The following is a 21,346-nucleotide window of genomic DNA, read 5'->3' as shown; positions in this document are numbered from 1 at the left end:
GATTGCAGTTTGCAATGTCAGCAGACAAACTGAACAAAGCTGTTCAGTCCATGTTGGCCACGCTTCCAAATATCAAATTAATATTAACGACTGCTTCGTTCAACTCAGCACTTCTCTCTTCGCAGTGGGGGATGGTTGTTTGCAGCACACGCAATTTCCAGTAAGCGTCATAGCCTCAAACTGGCACATTACATATGTCACAGTAAAATGTTAGCGGCTAAGAACAATTTAAAACTTCATCAGAGTCTGTGCCTCCAGCAAGCTATTGTTTCTCAATAGTCAAAGGACCAGACACTCAGTACTAGAAATACTTTTCATGTTTGCCATGTTTTACTTCCACAAACAAACCCTGACCGTACCTTGATACATCACAACAATCCCCCATGAGATTTATTATATTTGTGGCTTTTTTCTGATATAATTAAATAAGAAAAATAATGTTGAAATGCAGATTTTTATTTCCAAGTAGTTATCCTGGATTTCCACAGTAATAAGCAGATAATTTGCTAAACAATAAACAAATCCAAAGAAAGACAAAAAGATGCCATAACTTTTTAAAGTATAAAAATAACAGGCATAAGTTTTGAACTTCCTTTCTTTCTTTCTCCCATTGTTTCTTTGTTTCTTTATTTTTTCTTTTCTCCTTTCTTTCTTTCTTTTTTCTGTTTCTTTTTTCCTTTCTTTCTTTTTTCCTTTCTTTGAAGCGTAGTGCACATAACTACAAATGAAACTTAAAATAGAAATAACTTATACCTCATAGATGAAAACACTTAAGCTGATTTATGGTGACAGTTATTTTAGTTCCCTGTCTTCTGTTTTTTTTTTTTTTTTTTTTTTTTTTTTGTAGCAGGCATTTTGTTGGTGTGTTGGTGGACAAGTCAACTAATAACTTATTGGTAATCTTCTAGTTTCCTCTGTCATGATGAGGAATTTTTCATTTTGGTGAAATATTGTGACAACAAGAAAGTCAACTTATTTTCATTAAATTAAAATATGTTAATTTAATTAACCTCATAAGAAGAAACAAATCTCCTTATAATTTATTTTAGCTATGACTTCTTAAAATAAAATACAACAGAAGTAGTCATTTAAATGTCAAATTTATTTTACTGATAATTATATTTCTTTCTGCATCATTTCCTCTACTCAGGAATTATTCGGCTCACACTTTTTTTGTAAAACTACAGTTTGAAGCCATCCTAAAACCAGTTTTAATATTTAAATGTCTAACCTGGTTCCCTGCAATAAGGAGAGTAGCTGGTGAGGGACTCGGTCGATAGGGGATGGTGGCACCTTTAGGTGGAGACTGAGGAGAGAAAACAAATAATCAGAGGCTGAAACCTTTAGCAAAGGGAACATCAAGTTATACTCTAAACATGAACCTCATTAAATCAGTGACTGATTAAAATAATAATTCTAAAAGAATAAAATAAAGACAAGCCTAAAAATATTAGCGATGTTTTCAGCATCTGTCTTTGCCGTATTTGCTTTTATTCTTTTTTTTTTTTTTTTTGTCTTGTTTTACATTGACTATGTACAAATACATCTAAAATTATACAATTTAGAGAAATGTATTTATTTCATTAACTCAATTCAGAAAGTTCATGATTATGGCTTACAGCAATTGAAACCTCAAAATGTAATTTGTTTTTGAGCTCCTCATGCTTCCTTGATTTCATTTTCCAACAGGCTTTGCCAATTTGAATCTTTGTCTGAGTTTCACTTTTTGAATTAAATTAGCAAAAATACATTTGCCACAAACTATAAGAATAAATGTTATATGTTGATAATAGTTGTGTTTTATTATGTGACACACACCGAGGTTGTGGACGGGCTTGCCTATTGCTTGAATTAAGCTTCCACTGACACAAAGTTATTTCAAGATAAAATTAGGAGATTACAAAGTGTACATGATAGTCTACATCTTATAAGGCCTCTGCAGTGTTGATAATGCGCTTTTGAGTTGAAAATCTAGAACAGTCATAAAATCTTTGTATAACTTTGCATAATTTAAGTCTTGGGAGCCAAAAGCAAGATGCCGCTGGAACAGAATCCTAATGAAAGTTACAAGCCTTTGAAGAAAACTGGTTCAAACCAGCAATTAGTCAGCCAGGTCCAGCTGCAGCGCTAAAACAAAAAGCCGCTTGTGCACCTCCATTAACACACATTGAGAAAACCAGGCTTGGGGTTGTTTTGTGTTTTTTTTTCTCTTTTTCTGCCCTGTCAATTTTCTCAAGAGAGATGTTGTCTATAGAAGTGTACAGCATGTGCTGCTGGTCACTTTATTTTCTGTGAGCAAACTTCTGTCTTTTAGGAGATAAAGCTTTGACCTCAGTGGCAGGTCTGCCCCCTCCATGTAATGTCCTGTTTTCAGTACAACAAGTCCTAACATTAAAGAAGCTTGCTCTTTTGTAACTGTGCGACCCCCACTACACAAGGACTCTTACTGTGGCTGCGCCAGCATCAATGCAACACACTCATAGGAGTATTACATAACGAAAGAGGTCATGCAACCAACGAGAAATATGTGAACTACTGCAGCAGCGGAGCTAGAAGCTGTGGGGTGAAACTCTAACCTGCATGTCAAGAACAGTTGTTACCTTCCCGCTGCTGCAGCAGGAAGACTTTCACAAATGTCAGCAAAGAGAGGAACCGTACGCCTCCTACCTCCAGGATTACTGTGCAGATGTGCTTGACACACTGGATTACTGAGTCCTGATTCCCAGATATCGTAACCCCTCGCTCAGTAGAGTTGGGCAGCAAATCCCCTGCCACCTGTATCTGAGCTCCTGTGCTCTGTAAATGTTACAGGATACAAAGATCAATTTGATTGAGGAGATAAGGTCATTCATGATCATTCTGCCGTGGCGCTTCACTTTGCTTCGACTGGATCCGATAACAATAAGTTTGTTAACCTACCTGGAAGGAGACCAACCGCAAAGGTTGTTAATAAACATAAATTTTGTTGGCATTTACTGAATGGTCTTTCTACTTTTTAAGAATTCTTCATTTATACAAAAAAAAATGAAAAGCACCATTTAAGAGCTAAACACTTTGCTAAAAAACAAACCCATTTGCAGTAATACCAAACTGTATGTATGTATGTTTAAAACAAAAATACAAATACAGACACATTAAAAGTGCAACTTCATTATATTTTATGTGCTTTTCTGAAAAGGTCTCTGTTTCATAAAATGCTGTCATTTTAAGCAAGTTTATTTTATTCTGTTTGCAAATACAACTTAGGCATAAACATTTTATGTATATTGTCTAAAAATGCAAATGTAATCAAAGCTAAAAATGGGTCCAACGACAAATACCACAGTAATTAAATGATCAATAAAGTATTAATATACACATATGTGGGTATCTACAAATGTAGATAATTTTAGAGTCCGTTCCACTAGTAAGTGGCAGAATACTTAGATGCTTTTTCCCATCTCGCTATTAGCCTTTGACACAATGACTCAAAGTTGTTGGACTTGTAGAATTTAAGTTTGTAAATGCAAAGAGATAAAACCAAAATTAGCTTTATAATTTAGGACAAGACATTGATTTATAGATTATTCAACTTAGTCAGGGGTTTGAAGTTGGGGAAGAACCTCAGTGGTCTGGGGTGAATAACTCTCAGACAACAGGGCTAAAACTGCCACAATACAGCCCGTAACCGCATTAATTCATTTGCTTTTTAATTATTTTTGTTTTATGACAACCTGTGTAAAAGCAGGACTTTTTTATTAGCTTACTTCTTCATTTGCATGGGACTCTATGCTCGAAGGACTTTAGCCAGGAAACTACAAAATGAAAAGGAAGGTCGCTCACCAGCTACACCCTTCATCTCTCATTTCCAGGAGCAGATTTGCTCTTTTTATATTTCATATATTCTTTGAAATAGATTCATTTCTCACCTCTCTGATCTCCTTTATTTTTGCGCCTCCCTTCCCAATGAGTGAGCCGCACTGGCTGGCAGGGATGACCAACCGAAGAGTGACTGGTGGCTTGGAGCTTATGGTGCCATTGGCCACCAGTGCATTCAGGTCCTACGGAGGAAGAGGAAACAAGATAGCGCAAAATAATTATTGGAATGCAGAAAACAAGAAGTGAGAGGAATATATTCCTCAAAATATAGCTAAAGTCTGTTGTATCCATGCCGGTTGAATCATAAATTGTCAGTTACAGGGGACATTCCCAGGAGGCTGGGAAGGAGTCCAGCTTCTCTTCTTCACTCCTGTCTGTTGTCTTTAATGACATTTCAAACGTTTAATAAAACCACGGGAATCTATACAACAGAGAAAGCAGTAAACACGTGGAAGATTGTGGAGAAAATGTGCTGCTCATTTCTGCAGCCTGAGACTGAATCCAGGAGGATCAGTTTGAAAGAGTTGAATTAAAAAATATATGTAAACACTGTTTTATGTTTTCAGAGCATTTTATGGTATGTTTAAAATCGTGATATGTACATGCTGCTACTTTTATTTTCTTATGCATTTAGTTCTGAGGCTTAGTTAAAAATCTATTTGAAACAAAGGGTACGAAATCATTTGTTGTTTCCAATATTATTCACCTGTTTATTGTGCTGAGACAGGCTGACTGACAGCTAATAGCTTATTTTAAAGGCTGAAAAAGCAGACCACGAACCACCGACCCGCAACTCTAAATCCTATTGATCAATAGGCTCAATTGGTGAGCTGACAGCAATTCTTTAGAACCAGCAGTTATCTTCCTGCTTTCAGTCATCTAGACCAACTGCTAGTGGATCTGAATGCTGCAATCACATGCAACTCACAGTAAAAATGTAACAAATCTCTTTATCAAAAATTTCTAATTTTCATTGCTTGATAAAAAAAAAATAATATATACATCTGGACCAAATACCTTGTTAAAATTTGGAGTAAAAATGGAGAAGATACACATGTTGGCTGTTTATTATTAAATGACAAACAGGATATAAAACTGTGAAGACTGGGAGTGTTTGATCTGTAGCTTTCAACTAGTTGATGTGAATATTGTGTTTGTATAAAAAAAAAAACTCTCAAAATTTCTTACTGTTTAATTCAGGTAGACAGAAATCAGTCTCTTATAAAGCACAGATTTATTTTTTACCTCTTATTTTCCAGCAGTATTGATTTGCTGGAAGGCGGTGCTTTTATTTGTGTTGGTCCTTCATGCTACAAACATAACCTGTGCAAGTTGTCATGGTGATGCAGCACGGTAAAAGATGAACCACATATAGGGCTCTAAAAATCCAGAGTTGAGGCAAAAGTTATCTCAGCGAGCAGCAAATTCTGCATTATTTCATGTTTTCATTCAGCAAATATTAATACTTGTAGTGTCTTGCAAATGCACTCATTGATCTTGGTAGAGTTGAGAGTGATACATAATATCATCACTTTACCTTAGAATAATGGCTTTTGTCATTTTTGTTCCAAAATTAAAACTGCCTCATAAAACTGAATTTTTAGATATTTAGGTATGGAACCAATGCAAAGTACATACAGGGCAAGTATAACAGATAATAACATCTTTAGTTTTCATTATTTAAGTTTGATATATCATTAACTTCTAACATTTAGGTGTTCTTATGTTGAGAGAGAGACTTTCTATCAACACTGTCTTTTTTCTTGTCACTCTTCTATAAAAGTCTTTCTGCATGACTGAGCTGGGAATTTCTGCAGCTTGTTTTGGTCTGGGTCTTGTTAGTAGAGGCAGTTGTGCCTTTCTTTCTATTTTCAGATAACACACACAACAGTTTTCTGTGAGATGTTTCAACATGGGGAGATAGTTTTATCACCCAACTCTGTTTTAAGCGTTACCGATGTCTAACCTTGGTCCTCATGATGCTGTTTTATTCATTACCAAACCTCTCATGCGCTGACAAAATGACTTCATTTAGTTTTCCGGAGGCATCATTGTAAAGGGAACTGAATCCAAATGCACTATGACCTTTTTTTGTGCCATATCACAATTACTTGTTACTCTGTATTGCTCTATGTCTAACATATTAAAGAGAGTGGTTGTAACACATTGTAAACATTGTTTTATAATTTTTTTATGATACAAATATGAGCATATTTATTCAGTCTAATTATCTGAAGCTTGATTTATATTTTAAAATGCATTGCTATGGAAATGCATTGCTAATGAAAGTTATAAAGCTTAAAGTGTCCCACCATTTGCAGCTGCACAGTGTGAACAATTCAACTACATCTATAACCTGGCTCTTAACACAAAATACGAAAAATTTGTTTTTTGCTTATGGGAAGCTGTTAACATGTTCTGATGAAATAGCCATCTAAAGTTAATATTTAAAAGTTACAATGTACAGAATTGGAAGAATGTTAATGTATGTATGTTTTTGTTGCATTTCTAATTGAAAACAAACTTATTAGTTATGCTAAGTACTTAATATTTGAGTTAAATGTTTCATTTAATGAACAATTTTCCACTTTCAACATTTGAAATGTAAATGTTTGGTAACACTTTCTTTGACGGGTTGTGAATAAGACTATCATGACACCATCAAAAACATGACATAACACCTGTCATGAACATGTGTTATTCAGCTAGTTAGACTTAAATATTCATGAGTCTTAATGAATATTTATGACTGTTGTCATAAAGTGTCATTCGGTAAATCATGACACTTTTAATACACATTAAATACTTTTAATACTTTATTCTTTTTTATACTTTTAATACAAAGTTGACAGTATTCAAAATGTCTTTGTTATGACAGCTTGACATTAACCAAGAAATCATGATCTAACATAAATTTGTTAGAAAAGTGTTACCTATTAAACTTTAAAAATTATGTAGCTTTATGTTATTAAAGTTAAAGTTTAATCAGTAATACTTTTATAACAAATTTATGTCAGATCATGATTTCTTGGTTAATGTCAAGTTGTCATAACATTTTGAATAATGTCAACTTTGTATTAAAAGTGTCATGATTTACCAAATGACACTTTATGACAACAGTCATAAATATTCATGAAGACTTACTCATGTTCGTGACAGGTGTTATGTCATGTTTATGACAGTGTCATGACAGTCTTATTCACAACCCGACAAATAAATTCTTACCAAATATTACGCCTCCCCTTCAAAATCCCAGCAAAAATGGATTTCCTCAGTGGTTGGTGTTGGTACCAGTTTGCTGTTATGGATGTGCAGCTGTGGGGGATTTTACTCATGGAATAAATCACACAATAATTCTAATAACTGTGAACTTTAAGTTTAAAGGGATATTTTGATGAGCCTCTTGTGTCTCCGTGCTTCATGGCTATATTTAGTGAGGCGGATCGGGCTCTCTTGACGTCTCATCTCATTAGAAGAGGAACACTTCTAATGAAGTGAAAAGGACGCCCAGGCTTTGGGCATCCTTTTCTTGATTTGATCTAAATATAATCACCACATCTAAATAGTGTCGAACACTCCTGTACTTTTTCAATGTGATGTTGAAACAAGGCTCTTAAAGCAAAGGCAGCAGTCCTTACACGCTCTCCTAATGTAAAGCTGGTCCCCACACATGCATTCATTAAAGTGTAAAGAGGCTAATTAGGGCTCTATAATTTTGTGCAAATTTTGACATCTTTGTGTAAATTTGTTTAGTTCTGCAATATTTAGCTTTCGAAGCAAAATTACACTAACGAGTGTTGTATTCCTGACCTGGGACATGTTGATTCTGGTCATTGAGTGTTTGCATTTGCAAAAATATGACTGAAACATTGTTAATTACCAGCAAACTAAGAAGTAAATTAACTTGCACTGCTGTGATAGACAGAAAAAACGTCTAATAATCAGTTCTAAAACAATCTAATTGTTCCCTTTGTTTTTTAATGAAAGGTGTCAGCCATTCAATAACCTAACTACATGGTGGAAACTGCACACAGTGGGTAGGCCAGTGCATTGCCATGGAAACTCAGGAGTTTCAGGGATGAAACGAGGTGAATGTGAAAGATCTTTAATGAAAACTACACTGTGCTCCTGCAGTGTGTATTTTTACTGTGGGCTGTTGGCCTGAGCATCTGTTTTCTTGTCAGACTTTGCTGTGAGGCCTTAGCTGAGAGGAGATTCCACTAAATTAATTAACGTTGTGCTAGACAATCACCAGGGGACATTACGGATTTGGAAGCCTAGATCAGATATGTGCAATCACCTCGCATCAGCAGGTATACATTAGTTGCAATTACTATTTTTTAGACTGAACTCAAAATGTTTCACCTTAATGTGTTTGGTAGTCAAAAGTTATCTGTCATTATCTGTCAGCCATATGTAAAATTTACAACATTTTTCAACATTTAGTCATACGACGATCATAAACTTTAGTGTATTTTATGCTGCAAAGTAGCATCTACACAGTTTACAATACAATCTCATCTGCAAGCACATTAAATGCTTTGAAATATTGAAATAGTACTTTTTTTCTTTTAATGTTTTACATTGGACCGTGATCGGTAGCTTAAGAACACATTAAGGGAAGAACTTGAGGGAAAGAAGGGAAGAAGTTTATGAGATGATATCTTGTTATGTTTAGCTTTATTCATTACACCATTATGACTACAACCTAATTGTCTCACTGCAAGTGGTTTCTGCTCTTATTGCAATTTGTTTCATAAAACCCCCTCAGAAGGTTGGAATTATGATTGATCTGCTGTTTTCATCTCTCTCAAATTAGCAGTAAATTGTGGAGATGTTGAGTGTGTCACACCAACCTCCTCCAGTTTGTACGTGATCATGGTGAAAGCTCTGAAAACGCTCTCCGTGGATCCGGTGATGGTGATGATCCTCTCCGGACAGGAACCCTCTGAGATGTTAACCCGAGCACAGCTCTGTGGAGCAGTCGGCAGACACCATTTCAACATTTCAAACATTATCTTTAAAACAACCGAGAAAGAAAGAAACAAGGAGACATCTTTACGTTTCTTTCTTGCTGAGAGTAAGACTACTGATTTCATAATGGAGGTTAAATAATACGCTGCAGCCAGAAGATGGATTTGATCTACATCTTACATCTCAGAATTTGATGTAATGACGCCATAATAATATTTCCGATAATAATTCAGATTTTCATAGAGTAAGCACAGTTCTGTGAAAGTAGAGCAAGTAAGACAACTTTGAGTTTTTATTTTTGTCATACAAAATAATCCAAATCACCTCTTTCTGGTTTAGTTTTTTTTTATTAAGTATTATTATTCTAATGAAAAGAAAAGATTTTCTGAGGTTGTTTGATGTTTCTAAATTAGGTACAGATACACAAGCTTTATCCCACAGTCCAAAACTGTGCATGTTAGGTAAATTGGTCTCTCTAAATTCCCCTCAGAAGTGATTTTTTTGTGCCTGTCTGCTTGTCCTGTGTGCCTCTGTGTTGCCTTGTGATAAACTGCCAGCCTGTCCAGATTGTACTCCAATGACTACTTAAGATTGGCAACAGCTTATTAACCCTAATTTAGACTTTAAAGATTGTTTCATCCTTCATGAAAATTCAGCTGAATTAAGCTGATCCTTCTTTGTGGTAGAGTTCAGGCCTGAACAGCTTTTCAAACGTAGATAAAGGATGAAAGTGTATAAGATATTTTACTAAGTGCAACTCTGATCTCCATTAATTATGACTCCTGGGACATTTTGTCTGGGTTTTCGAAAGTTTGTTTTTTTCTTTTGGCTTTAAGGTCATTCAAAGTTTCAAGACAGGGTTCAGAGGAAGATGCTCTTAGAGAAACTGAAGCAACAAAGGTCAACACTGCCTGAGTGGATGGCTGGAAGGCTACCATGGCTGACTGCTTCATCCTGCAGCTCTGCACAGCTGCATTATCCAATGGCCTCACTGTTCCTCTGTTTATCCTTCTGCCTCATAAAGCACAGCATTAAACCTTTTCAGTAGTGAAGGAATCAAATATGCCACCATGAGTGTCAGTCTAATTACTTCTTAATACTGAGAGCTAACCAAGCGGCATTAGTTTGGCTGCACTCTTGAGATTCATAAAGAGGGAAATCGGGGGACTAGTAGAGAGAAAAAGGGAGGTTGCTTTAATTGGGAAAGGGAAAGACGAAAGGGATTTGTTGAGCTTTGCTTTGGGAGAGTGGAGAGAGAAAAGGTTTAGATTGAAAATGTGTTTTCATTACCCAAAAGGAATTTCAAGGAATGTATTTGTTAGGAATGCTTTTCAGCTCACTGAGTGTCAAGGAAAGTATGAAAATGTGACTAAAAGTGAAAAAGAAAATGTGTCTTCATTGGTCAGAGCACAAATTATAAAACAAATGTCACTTAGAAGGTCAAAAGTCATGGATAGTTTACCTCCTCTCGTATTCGCTTCACAGTCTCCCCTTTCTGAAAAAGACAAGGGCAGCTTTAAACCAAGATGAACATGATTCAGCGTTGACAGCATATTCATCCCCTTAGTAAACCTCAAGCTCTAAGCCTTTAAATTCAGAAGAAAGAAAAAGTCATTCTGCAGCACATGATGCCCTCTGCATAAACATGATCAGAAATACACTGCTTTGTAAAAGTAACTCTATCCTCTGAAACTGTTTCACATTTAGTCAGAAACTTGTATGTATTTTCCTGGGATTTTATGTGATATATATTTAGGGTATTCCTAACTCCATTCCATTATAGGTAGGTATTTTGCTAGGTGTATCTATTTATTTATTTTTTATTATAAGTTGTGAAATGACATGAACAGACATTCCTCGATTACACGAGATTAAGTTATGTAAAAGTTTGCCAAAAGACTAAATTAGAGTAAAATGAGATGTGAACATTAAGATTTGTTCAGGATGATATACTGTTTGACATGTAAAAACAAATGTCACTTAGAAGGGCTAAAGTGACATATCAGATCAAAATGTTGCATTTTGATCTGATATGACCAAAGCATCTCTTTCCAGATGTGGCCCTAAAATGGCTTCTGTAAAATGCAGGATATGACAACAAATCAGCCTTTTTCTTGCCAGTATTCCATAAATGTCCCATTAATGAAATGCATTACTAGTGTTCATGACATTAATAGACTCTGAGCTGTGAATCTCAAAGTTAACCTCTTGGCTGCTTTCCTTCCACAACTTTTTCAGTTTCATGTCTCAGTAGGTTAACAGCTGTGCAATACTCTTTTCTGTTTTCAATAAGACACGTACGTATATAAACTTTAATACACTGCCACTCTCTGAGCACCTGCAAGGGAAAACAGCATGACAGATTTGTGTCACAACCTCTGCAGGCTCTTTGAACGCTTCTTCTACTCCATCGCACTTGTTTTTTGGGCTAACGTCCATCTAAACTATTCTCTCCCTTATCTTCACTCTGATACTGTTCAAAAAGAAGATCAACAGAGGCATCAACTCACAGTTCAACAAACCTGTCAGTGTTTGTGTTTCTGGAAAAAAAATCTAACATTTACAGTGTATTTGTTGGTAGTCTACAGATGGGGAAGAGACGAGACGTTCGCCCCAGAGATGGGAAGGGCGGAGACGTACGCTATCAGTTCAGCTGCTCCGCATCAAGTGCTTCTCTCTGACAAGCTGCACTTTACGGACCAGACTCATCTCCGTCTTTCTTCATATCTTCTCCTCTCTGCTGTTTCATCCATTCCCCCCGACTTACTGTTTCCTGCCATACACTTTGCATCCATTGTGACATCTTTCTTTCCAATCAACTGCATTCACTTCTTTTTTTTCCCTTCCTCCCACTGATGTCTTTTGAGGCTCAAACTCAGGGGGGAGCAAAGGAAGCAACCCACCACTGACACACCTTTCGTGGCAGACGCTAAAAGTGCTCACATGGGGCCAACGCTAATACGCCTTTGGCGCTCGATTTCAACAAGAGGCTTGCGGTCAATGGACTAATGGTTTTGTTTGATGGATTACTGTGGTGCTTTATGGGAGGAAGGGGCTTGGTGAGGAGGTCTAGAGAGGCTTGGATGGAGGCAATTATATTTCGGATGGGGATATTCAGAGCGAGAGCTGTTCATTAGAGGGTATTGGTATACTTTTGAAAATAAAAACAGAATCAGGATGCAGTGAAATGTTACACAAACACTTCCGTTGACATGCAGAGTTCCTATTTAGACTGGAAATGTATGCAATTTGATTTCACTGTTTTTCACCTGTGAAAAAATGAGCAAAGCATGTTTTCTACCTTCTTTTTTTCCAACCTCTCTTGTACATGAGACTATACAGCAGGAAAGAAACACTTTAAAAACAGTATTAACCCTGTCAGAGTGATTTTAACTCTAACAATGTTCAAATAGAAGTAATTGAAAAATCCTCACCTTTCCTATGATGCTGCCTACTTCCTGTACACAGAGAAACAAATAATTAAATAAAGCCATAAAAGAAGCAAAAGCATAACCCAACATTGGGAGACAAATTTATTATTTATGAAGCTGTCGCAAATCTAGTGTTTGCAAACTGGCCTTCGGCATACATTTATTCATGACCAACCTTTCCGTGCATGAGCAGTCGTAGTGTGAGGGTCACTCCCAAGCCCCCGTCTCCGAAGTCCTGCTCACAGTTCATGACGATGTGGGAGTGGCACGCAGGGAGACGCATGAACAAGGCTCATTCGCTGGTCACGTGGGCGAGCGAAGGCCACGACTTGTTCTCTGGCTCGCCGATGTCTTTCAGTTCTGATCTAAGAGAGAAAATGAAAGTTGAAATGATGACGTTCCCAGCTTTCATTTATGCGCACGGGAGCTTTTCACTGAAGCTGTTGATTTTCAAGGACTCAGAAACATTCAACAGCCTCCTCACTTATTGGCACCCAAGACAAGCATGTGCAAAACCACATCTATAAAAAATAACCCCACCTTTCATTCAAGCATATTTATTCAGCTGGGTGGAAGGGCTATGGCTATCCAGGGTTCCAAAACTATCTTTTCAAAGGCACACTTGGAAATAAATACGGAAGGTGCTCTTGCTTGCAAATAGTCAAGTTTATTTTCTTATTTAAAATGTTTTTAAAGTCACAATGACAATTGTAATGTCTAGTCCAGACCATCTGAATATGTGATGCTTGTTATAACTGGTAATTAACAAATAAGAACAAAAGTACAATAGGTACCAACATTAATGCAATAAAAGATAGACTGAAATGTCGCAGGTTGCTCATGATTTGATATGATTCATGCTCATCATTTATTGAACATTATGTGGCCTCATTAAGACTACTGGCTGCATTGTTGTTCTTGGAAAATGGATGTTCGTGCTGCTCCTCCCTGCATCAAATCAAAGATAAATTTTAGTACATTTATAGAATCAAAAGGCTCTGAGACTCCATGCTGCAGTTTCATGTGTAGAACTTCTTCATTAGTCGAAGTTGATTTAATATTAATAGAGATATTTATAGCAAAGTCATAATGAACGGTACTCTGTGTGCAGGATATTGACCAGCGGCACCAGCAGAGTCAGCAGTGTTCCTGTTTGGGGATCCAACCAGTCTGAGTATAACCGGGAATACCAGAGTTATCCGTATCTCTGCAACATGTTTCTCCCACAGTGAACATTGCTATTTTTCTCAACAGAGTAGCAACATATTATTTTCTTCTTCAGATGTGTGGATCAGATTCATGCAAATAGATTTTGAACTGTGACGAAAGTGATAAAAGTGAACAGGTTTAGAGCTTCAGTCAAAAGTTGGATTTTATCTGCCCCATCTAAGTGGCCTAGATCAAAACAAATTAAAACAAAAAAAAAAAACATAAAGAAATTATAATCAGGCAGTAAAATGAGAAGCATCTGTACTGATTCCAGTGGCAGGAGCTCTGTGCGTGTCAGCCATGTGCCACTCGGTGTGGAGATTAATGTGGGAGTCACCTGGCTGCACACATGTTCAGCGAGATGTGTATAATTAGTTTGTGTTCTCACTGATTTATGTTTGTCAGTGGGAACATGGAAAGAGAACAGTAATCAGAACCTGCATTTAGCTATGTTCACAGACTTACTGTTGACTTTATGTAACCAATATCTATCTCGAAATGCAGTTTGGGTTTTAAATAACAGCTCTGTTTAACTCAGACGAGACTTTATTGGGCCCCAATAACTTCAAGGAAACCAACAGCCCAAAATGAACAAGAACAGGTTGATATTAAAAGGTTGTTATTGAAAACAAAAAAATAATAAGTGTTTAAATCTTTCCGTTTATTAGTTTAAAACCACTGCTGTGGTCTTCACTGTTGACTCAAATATATTGCAGGATGTGAAACAAACAAAACTATTTAAACTTATTAAGAAGTTTAACGCCTACTATCTTTCATAACCTTGACAGTATTCCTTACTTGCAAAAATGTTCATACAGATTCAATTTCTATTGATTTTCCTGCAGATTTAAAACTATTCCGAGTTGAATTCAAGATATAAGCAAATAAAAAGAGTAAAACACAGCAAAAAAGAATTATCCTTAATGCAAACTCTCACATTATAACACAGTAAAGGGCTTCCAGTGACAATATACAGCGTTCACTTGATTTCTAAAAGACACACCAGGTTCAGTAACATTAGAGCAACAAAGCTGCACCCAAACCTCCGAATTAATCAAATTTTTTAAATGAAAAGATTTATTCATTATCTGAAACAAGGTCCTTTTTTAAGATTTATAAAGGCTGTATTTATGTCTGAAAACACAAGAATGTTCTGCGTTTTTTTTTTTTTCAGATTTGCGACAAGATAACCTGGCACGGTGTCTGTATTTGTGAAAACAACAGGTGTTTCCCTCAGCTGATTATTGTGTATAATGTTATAAGCCGGGTGTATCGTCACACTGCTTGTTTCAAGTTAGAGACTTGAAAACTGTTCATGCGCCATTATAAAACCCAGCATTTGTTCAGAGCTACATCTCTGTCATAATGAAAACAATTTCTAGGTATTTGATTGACTAATTGAACAACAGACTAACACAATTCAGTTTCACATAATTAGATAAAACGAGTCCACGGCCAACAGTGGAATCCTTCATTAACATGGATCATATGAACCACAAATAATTGTTTTCTCTCATAATCATTGAGTTGCTTGTTTGTCTGCCAAATGCATTCCAACCAGCCTACAGTTGAGCTGTATTGCAGCCTACTGCTGCAGTCCTGCTGCCTGATGAATGTGAGCCTGTTTTTATGGAGCTCCAAGCCATCTACTGAGCTATGCGAAAACATCACATTTAATAAATAGCTGTTATTTTAGATATGAGATTCAGGTCCCGAGAGACCTGTGCGTGGGCAGGTTTATTGTTTTCACTTAGTGCAGCAAGGCCACCACTATGTAACTGATTTATTTAGTTTATGTGCAAGCATCTTTCTTAAGATGTCACCAAGCCTGACACTTCCTGTGAGTTTTATATTCCCGCCATGGTCGTGAAATAAAGCAACATGCCAGGCCGTCACAATGCGGCTCTAAAGCACATATCTGTGGTGTCGCTTTGCCAGGGTGAATTCCAGCGAATAGACCTTGCTCTGCTTTCTGAAAGGCCTGCCTATTGGACTGTCTTACTCGAGTACCACTTTGAGACTCATCTTCTTTCACCTTCCCATAAATATCCAACAAAATCCGACTATTTGACTCAAGATAAGTGTTTTTTTTTTCTTTTCTTGCTCTTAGCTACTAATGTATGTCCAAGTAATCAGGGCATTAAGCTTGATCGATGCTTCCTGAACTTCCTGTTATCGCAGAGCACATTTGAGCAGCCTGTGGGCTAACTCAATTCCATTAGGCACGGAAAGGCATGGCTAAAATGTTAGCACTTTATTGTATTAGGAGTTAATGGTTGGAGGGATCATTATGTGCATCTCCGTGGGTTGATAACAAGGCATGTGCTTTGTGTGTCTGTGAAGGCGGTGAGCCTCTGAACTCCTCATTTCCAGAATCCCAAGCAGCAGCGTTCCGCGATGAACAGAGGCCCTCTGTTCTAAATTAGACCTGGTAACTCAGAACAGAAAATTAGCAAAGTGCAGACATTGGCGCAGGCTGCCAAAATGCAGACAGACCCGGAGAAGAAAGGCAGAGAGCTTATCCTCATCCTGCTCCTTATTCACAGACTTTATAACCCTTTTGTTGCTCTGACTGACTGAACACATTACATGTGAGCTCCAGTTGTGAGTCACCATTTGTAGTCAACTGGTGCACTCCAAGTTAAGCATGGCTGTGATGACACACACAAAAACAAATGTCCAAAGGTGGAAATTATTCATCATTTTGCTGACTAAGTAAGTTACACTCAGGATTGCTACTGAATTATCTACCAAAGCAACACAGTGCTACAGTGGGGAAGGTTAGATAACCGTTATGTTAAATGCAGGACATATGAGGAACTAAGCAGGACTCAGCTTCACGGCTAAAATGGACAAACTCTGAGGAAGTGATGAAATAAGAAGATAGTGTTGCTTCCAGCTGGAAGCAACTGTGGCTGCTACGCCAGTGGAAGTAACAGGAAGACACTGTCCTTAGTTTTGGTTGGTTAATAATTAAGAGCTAAATAGCAAATGCATTAAGTTAGACTCATTTCCCCACATTTTCTTATCTCTGGAAGACCAGAGAGCAGAAAGGGCGATTAGTGTTAAAAATATTTTATTTTTTTTTTACATTTATTAAATTCAGCAAACATTTTATGTGATTAAATAAATTTAAATAAATTTGAGAAATAGTCAAAAATTTTAACATGACTGAAGTAATTGAAATGCAAATATTCAACATGACATTCAATCTAATATAATGACCTCGCTAGTAAATGAGAGTCAGAAACTAATGCCCTGCTTTTTGTATCTGACTCACATCAAAGTTGTGACGGATAAAAGCAGCCAGTATACATCCCTTGACAACCACCAACAATATTTTCCTTCTTGTCATGTTTTCAGTATCTTTCACTCCAGAGAGACTGCTGAGATTAAAAGGATCTGAGCAACTGACTTGTGTGGAGATTCGGACACCTGTTCTGAGGCAACCGCGTCTCTTGAAGAACTGGTAAACAGACGGCTACAGGCTGGATTAGGACACGAAGGGGGAATGAGGCCATGCCTTGTGTACTCTGGAGAATGACAGAAACAAAGTTCTGCTGTCTGCGTGGAGAGGCAGAGAACCTGCGCAATGGACAGACAAAGGCTGAGAGGACGGGGCGGCCTCTTGGACACGTAAGGAGCAGTAGGTGAAAGGGTGTTGATGTGTGTACACACCCACAGCGAGATATCGCAACCATTCACACACACGCATACACGTCACACCGCTCTATACACACCCATGCATACCGCGATATGCACCCACCACCTCACATGCAGCTGCTGGGATGAAAGGAGCCAGCCATTTTTACAGCGCACACATGTATGGAGAAAACGCAAAGCTGAGACACAAGTGCAAACATGCTTTGATCTGCTGAGAGGTTCCTCAGGAAGACTCAGCGCATCAATCTGTCATGAACCAATTCGAGCAACAGCAAAAGCTCGAGCTCCTGTAGTGGCACAATGACAGATGTGCTCAGATGATGATGATGATGATGATGATGATGATGATGAAAAACATGACGTGAAGAATAAGCGGGCCTCCAGGATTCTCTTCAACCAGCTCTTTGCTAGTCTCCTCTAAATTTAAATGAGATGCTTAGGGATTACACACATCCATACAAAAGGTCCTAAAGTTGGAACTATATATATATAAACATAATTTGTAACCCGACCACACGGTGAGGGCAAACACTGCTGGAGAATGACTGCATGTGGCATCACAGTAACAGTATATCACAATTTACAAAAAATGCTCACCTTTTTTCAACAACAAATCACAATGCATTTTCTTGGGATTTTGTGTGATAGACCAACACATGGTGTAGACTGTAATGTGGAAGTGAAAAGATTCACTTCCACATTAACAGGAAGTGAGTCTTCCTGTAATGTGTCTTCCTTTTATTTGTATTTTTATTTTTAAACAAATAATAAAAAAGGAAATAATTTACCCTTAAATACAACGCATAGCAACCATGTGCCTTCGCAAGTAGAATCTATTTGGATAACAGATTCTACTTGTGTAATTGGCTCTCAGCGTAAACATTGTGGTTCTGGGAAGGTCTCTGGAGCTTGTTAGAGAACCTTAGTGAACAAAATGGAGGAAAAAAACCACAAACTTAAATTTTTCTTTCAGGAAAACAAGCCAGAGGCTGCAAAAAGCTCAGTTAGCAGTTCCCCTTCTGCCAGGACAAAGTCTCTAAATACCCAGCAACAACTGGATGGTTTAGATTGAAGCATATTCATGTGTTAAAATGGTCCAGTCAAAGTTCAGACATAGATCCAATTTTAAATTCATGGTTGTAATGAAAATGTGCCGGTTAAATATGCAGTCCATACAATCTGAATGAGCCTAACATATTTTGCAAAGATTGAGCAAATCTTTCAGTCTTGCTATGGGAAGCAGGTAGAGACATACCCCAAAAGATTCACAGCTGTGATTCTACAAAGGGGATTTTATGTCATTAACTCAGGGAGCCTGAATGCATATGCCACATTTTTCAGATTTTTATTTATATCACATTTGAAACTGACATCTATTTCCTTCACTACAAAATCGTGTGTCTATCACATTAACACCCAAAAAAAAGACTTTAAGCTTGTGGTTGTAAAGTGACAAAATGTGAAAAGGTCCAAGGGACAAGAATACTTTTGTAAGACAAACCAAAGCAAATTTGTTTGTATAACACATTTAAGCAACTGGGCAATGTAAAGAGCTTTGTATTATAAAAATTAAGAACAAACAACAAAAAAGGCAAAGGATGGGCAGATACTGAAAAGAGCTGCTCATAAAATGTTCATGAATATAACTTCACAGACTGTGCTATTTGAAGCTGCACCAAAAATCATCTTCATGAAAAAAGTCTGCTTGAGGAAAATTGAGCTAAATCTCTTCAGAACAGATTTTCAACAGACTTTCAAAACCTTTCAAAAAAACTGTTAAATAGAAACCAAAGACAAAACTTACACAGAAAAGGCCCAACATACATATATATATTTCATCTGCTTTTTAATATAAAAGTTAGAATGCATGTATCTATTATGTGTCAAATATCATATCTTTATCATTTATGAGCACTTGAATTGATCACAGCGAGGTTGCAACAAAGCAGCTTCAATTGCTCAATCTCTGCACTGACATGAGGGTTTTAGTTGTGAAACAGGAGAGGCTTGAAATTAAAAAGCACAGTTTCATCTCTCGGCATGTCTGTCTCTGCTCTGTCACATATAATGAGACGGGTCAGGCCTTGGAACAGAAGGGACCATGTGCTCCTATCTGCCCCCGGCTTCATCTGTTGTTAAAGCGAAACTGTGTCAGCCTGCAGTGCAAGTCGCCTGTCAACCGCAGGGACTTGGGAGAAGGCTATCAGACCCCCTGTGCCCGCTGCTCTTGGAGCTGCCTGGCAGAGAGGGGGCCCAACAGTTGTGTTTGCCACAGCCACGGTGCCTAAATGTGGGAGGAAGCTGGTGACAAACTATCAGCAGTCAGATTTTGAGTCTATTAGAGGAGAGGCTTCAAAAGGGACTAAAATATTATGGGAAAAAAATCACAATATAACCCAAAATACAAGTCAACTAATTGCTATTCTGACTGGCTGACAGCTTTAATTATTTTTACAGAAAAATTTACTTTTTCTTTTTTTTGTGTGTGTGTGTGTGTGTGTGTGTGTGAAATCACTGAGAAATTAAGCAAACTAAAATCAACTCTAGATGTAATGCAGATACCATAACATTACCATTTATCTTGCAGAAAGGGTTCCACATTAGCAACACAAAAGCCAACTGTGTCAGGGAGGCACCTTTATCTATTTATGTCCTTTCATAAAAGAGGCAGAAATGCAAAACGTGTTTCTTATTTTAACCCTTGTCTGTGGGACTAAATTAGCTTTGAAGGATTTTAGGTTTGTTGAAATTGGTCCTATATTTTTGAAAGACACTAAGATTTGCTTGCCTTTTAGATTAAGAGTTAATTCATGTCCAGTCATTGCAAGTGGAATCTATTTAGGTATTCATCACCCTCCAAAAAATGGCTGTTTAGATTATGACGAGGGGCCCAGTGAATATTAAACTGGTGTCTTGAACGCGTTAGATGGTAATTTGCTACAAAAACAATATATATTTTCACAATGCTTAATTTTGGATTTTGTATGTGCTTTATTTGAAAATGTTTTAATCTTTTTTTTTCTTTTGCATTTATCTCTAAGTTGCAGCATGGTCCAGAGACTCTGGTCTTCTTTCCCTCATCAACTCGATTTGCTTTTGCTGTTTATTAAATAAATTAAACCTAACAATTTTCCTAATTGCAATTAGTTAGTTAGTTAGTTAGTTAGTTTGCAATTACTTCATTTAATTTTGGATGAAACAATATTTACGGCAAAATGTCAGCCGCACATTTCTTCCTCTTTTATTTTACACTCCTTAGAAATAACTAAATTAGTTTTGGTCAAAAATCAGAAATAGGTATTGGCAAGGGAACACCTGAATGTCCCATCTCTAATTATGCTCAAGCTATCAAGTTGTTGTGCAAATTAACAAGAAATAGCCAAAGGTGATTTAAATTCAGGAGAAACACATTACATCACCTTTAAAACCTGTAGCAGAGCATGATGGCCTGAGCATGCAGAGCTGCCAGAGATCCCCGGTCACTGATGTTTATTGATTAAATGACAAAAAACAGGAGCATCTGGTGGAAACTTGTCAGCTCACATTCAGCCATATGCTGTGAAGCTGATTGGGTGGCGCTTCGCAAAACAGATGTACAACATTAAAAGCTGTCACAGCAACCCAGTATGTCCTAAAGGCGAAGAAGTGGATTATTCTAAGCAGGCTGAATCCTTGAACCACTTGAACTGAACACAATCAAAGTGAAGTGTTCTACTCTCTGAAGGCAGGACTAAAGATGCAAAGATCCACAAACAACTGAAAACAGCTGCAGCAAAGGCCTGGTGAAACATCACAAATGAGAAAACCCATTGTTTGATGAAGTTTCTCCACATTTCATAAAGTCAGTGCCTGCACAACCTTATGGTAAAGCAAAATAAAATATATTTTCCTTGAATCAAAGTTGACTCATATTTAAATCCCTCAAAGCTGCAATTTCAGATCTTCAATTCATATCTTCGCAAATAGATGTGAAATCCACTAAGTTAAGCTGAGTCTCAACTTTATGACTGCCTTTTGCAAGAAATAATTTTATTTCTCTTATTTAACAGTGTCCTCCCTACAAACACATATAAATTAAGGTAATATTTTTTGAATTGACGTTGCTCAGGACGAGGGTTTACTGTGAAGACAGTTACTTGAAGCAGTTGGCTTGAAAATACAGGGGCGATAAATACAGATGATTACACACGCGGTATAAAAATGTATGTCAC

At 37.2% G+C, this 21,346-nt stretch overlaps 1 protein-coding gene across 1 annotated transcript in view; it reads right to left on the bottom strand.

The window, feature by feature from the left end:
• LOC122829525 (poly(rC)-binding protein 4-like) overlaps positions 1-21,346 on the bottom strand; it is a 42,281-nt gene that overhangs the window by 13,907 nt on the left and 7,028 nt on the right. Inside the window, exons 2-8 of the mRNA XM_044114146.1 lie at positions 12,439-12,628; positions 12,267-12,290; positions 10,295-10,327; positions 8,715-8,831; positions 3,909-4,040; positions 2,668-2,796; positions 1,232-1,306 (exon numbers count right to left, since the gene is read on the bottom strand). Of these exons, the coding sequence (XP_043970081.1) occupies positions 1,232-1,306; positions 2,668-2,796; positions 3,909-4,040; positions 8,715-8,831; positions 10,295-10,327; positions 12,267-12,290; positions 12,439-12,546 (618 nt within the window). The 5' untranslated portion in view covers positions 12,547-12,628. The remainder of the gene's footprint in view (positions 1-1,231; positions 1,307-2,667; positions 2,797-3,908; positions 4,041-8,714; positions 8,832-10,294; positions 10,328-12,266; positions 12,291-12,438; positions 12,629-21,346) is intronic.

Source organism: Gambusia affinis, linkage group LG01 (genome assembly GCF_019740435.1).
Source record: "Gambusia affinis linkage group LG01, SWU_Gaff_1.0, whole genome shotgun sequence".
NCBI classification, from domain to species: Eukaryota; Metazoa; Chordata; class Actinopteri; order Cyprinodontiformes; family Poeciliidae; genus Gambusia; species Gambusia affinis.
The sequence above is the reverse complement of the archived record's forward strand: the minus strand, read 5'-3'. Positions and strand labels throughout refer to the sequence as shown.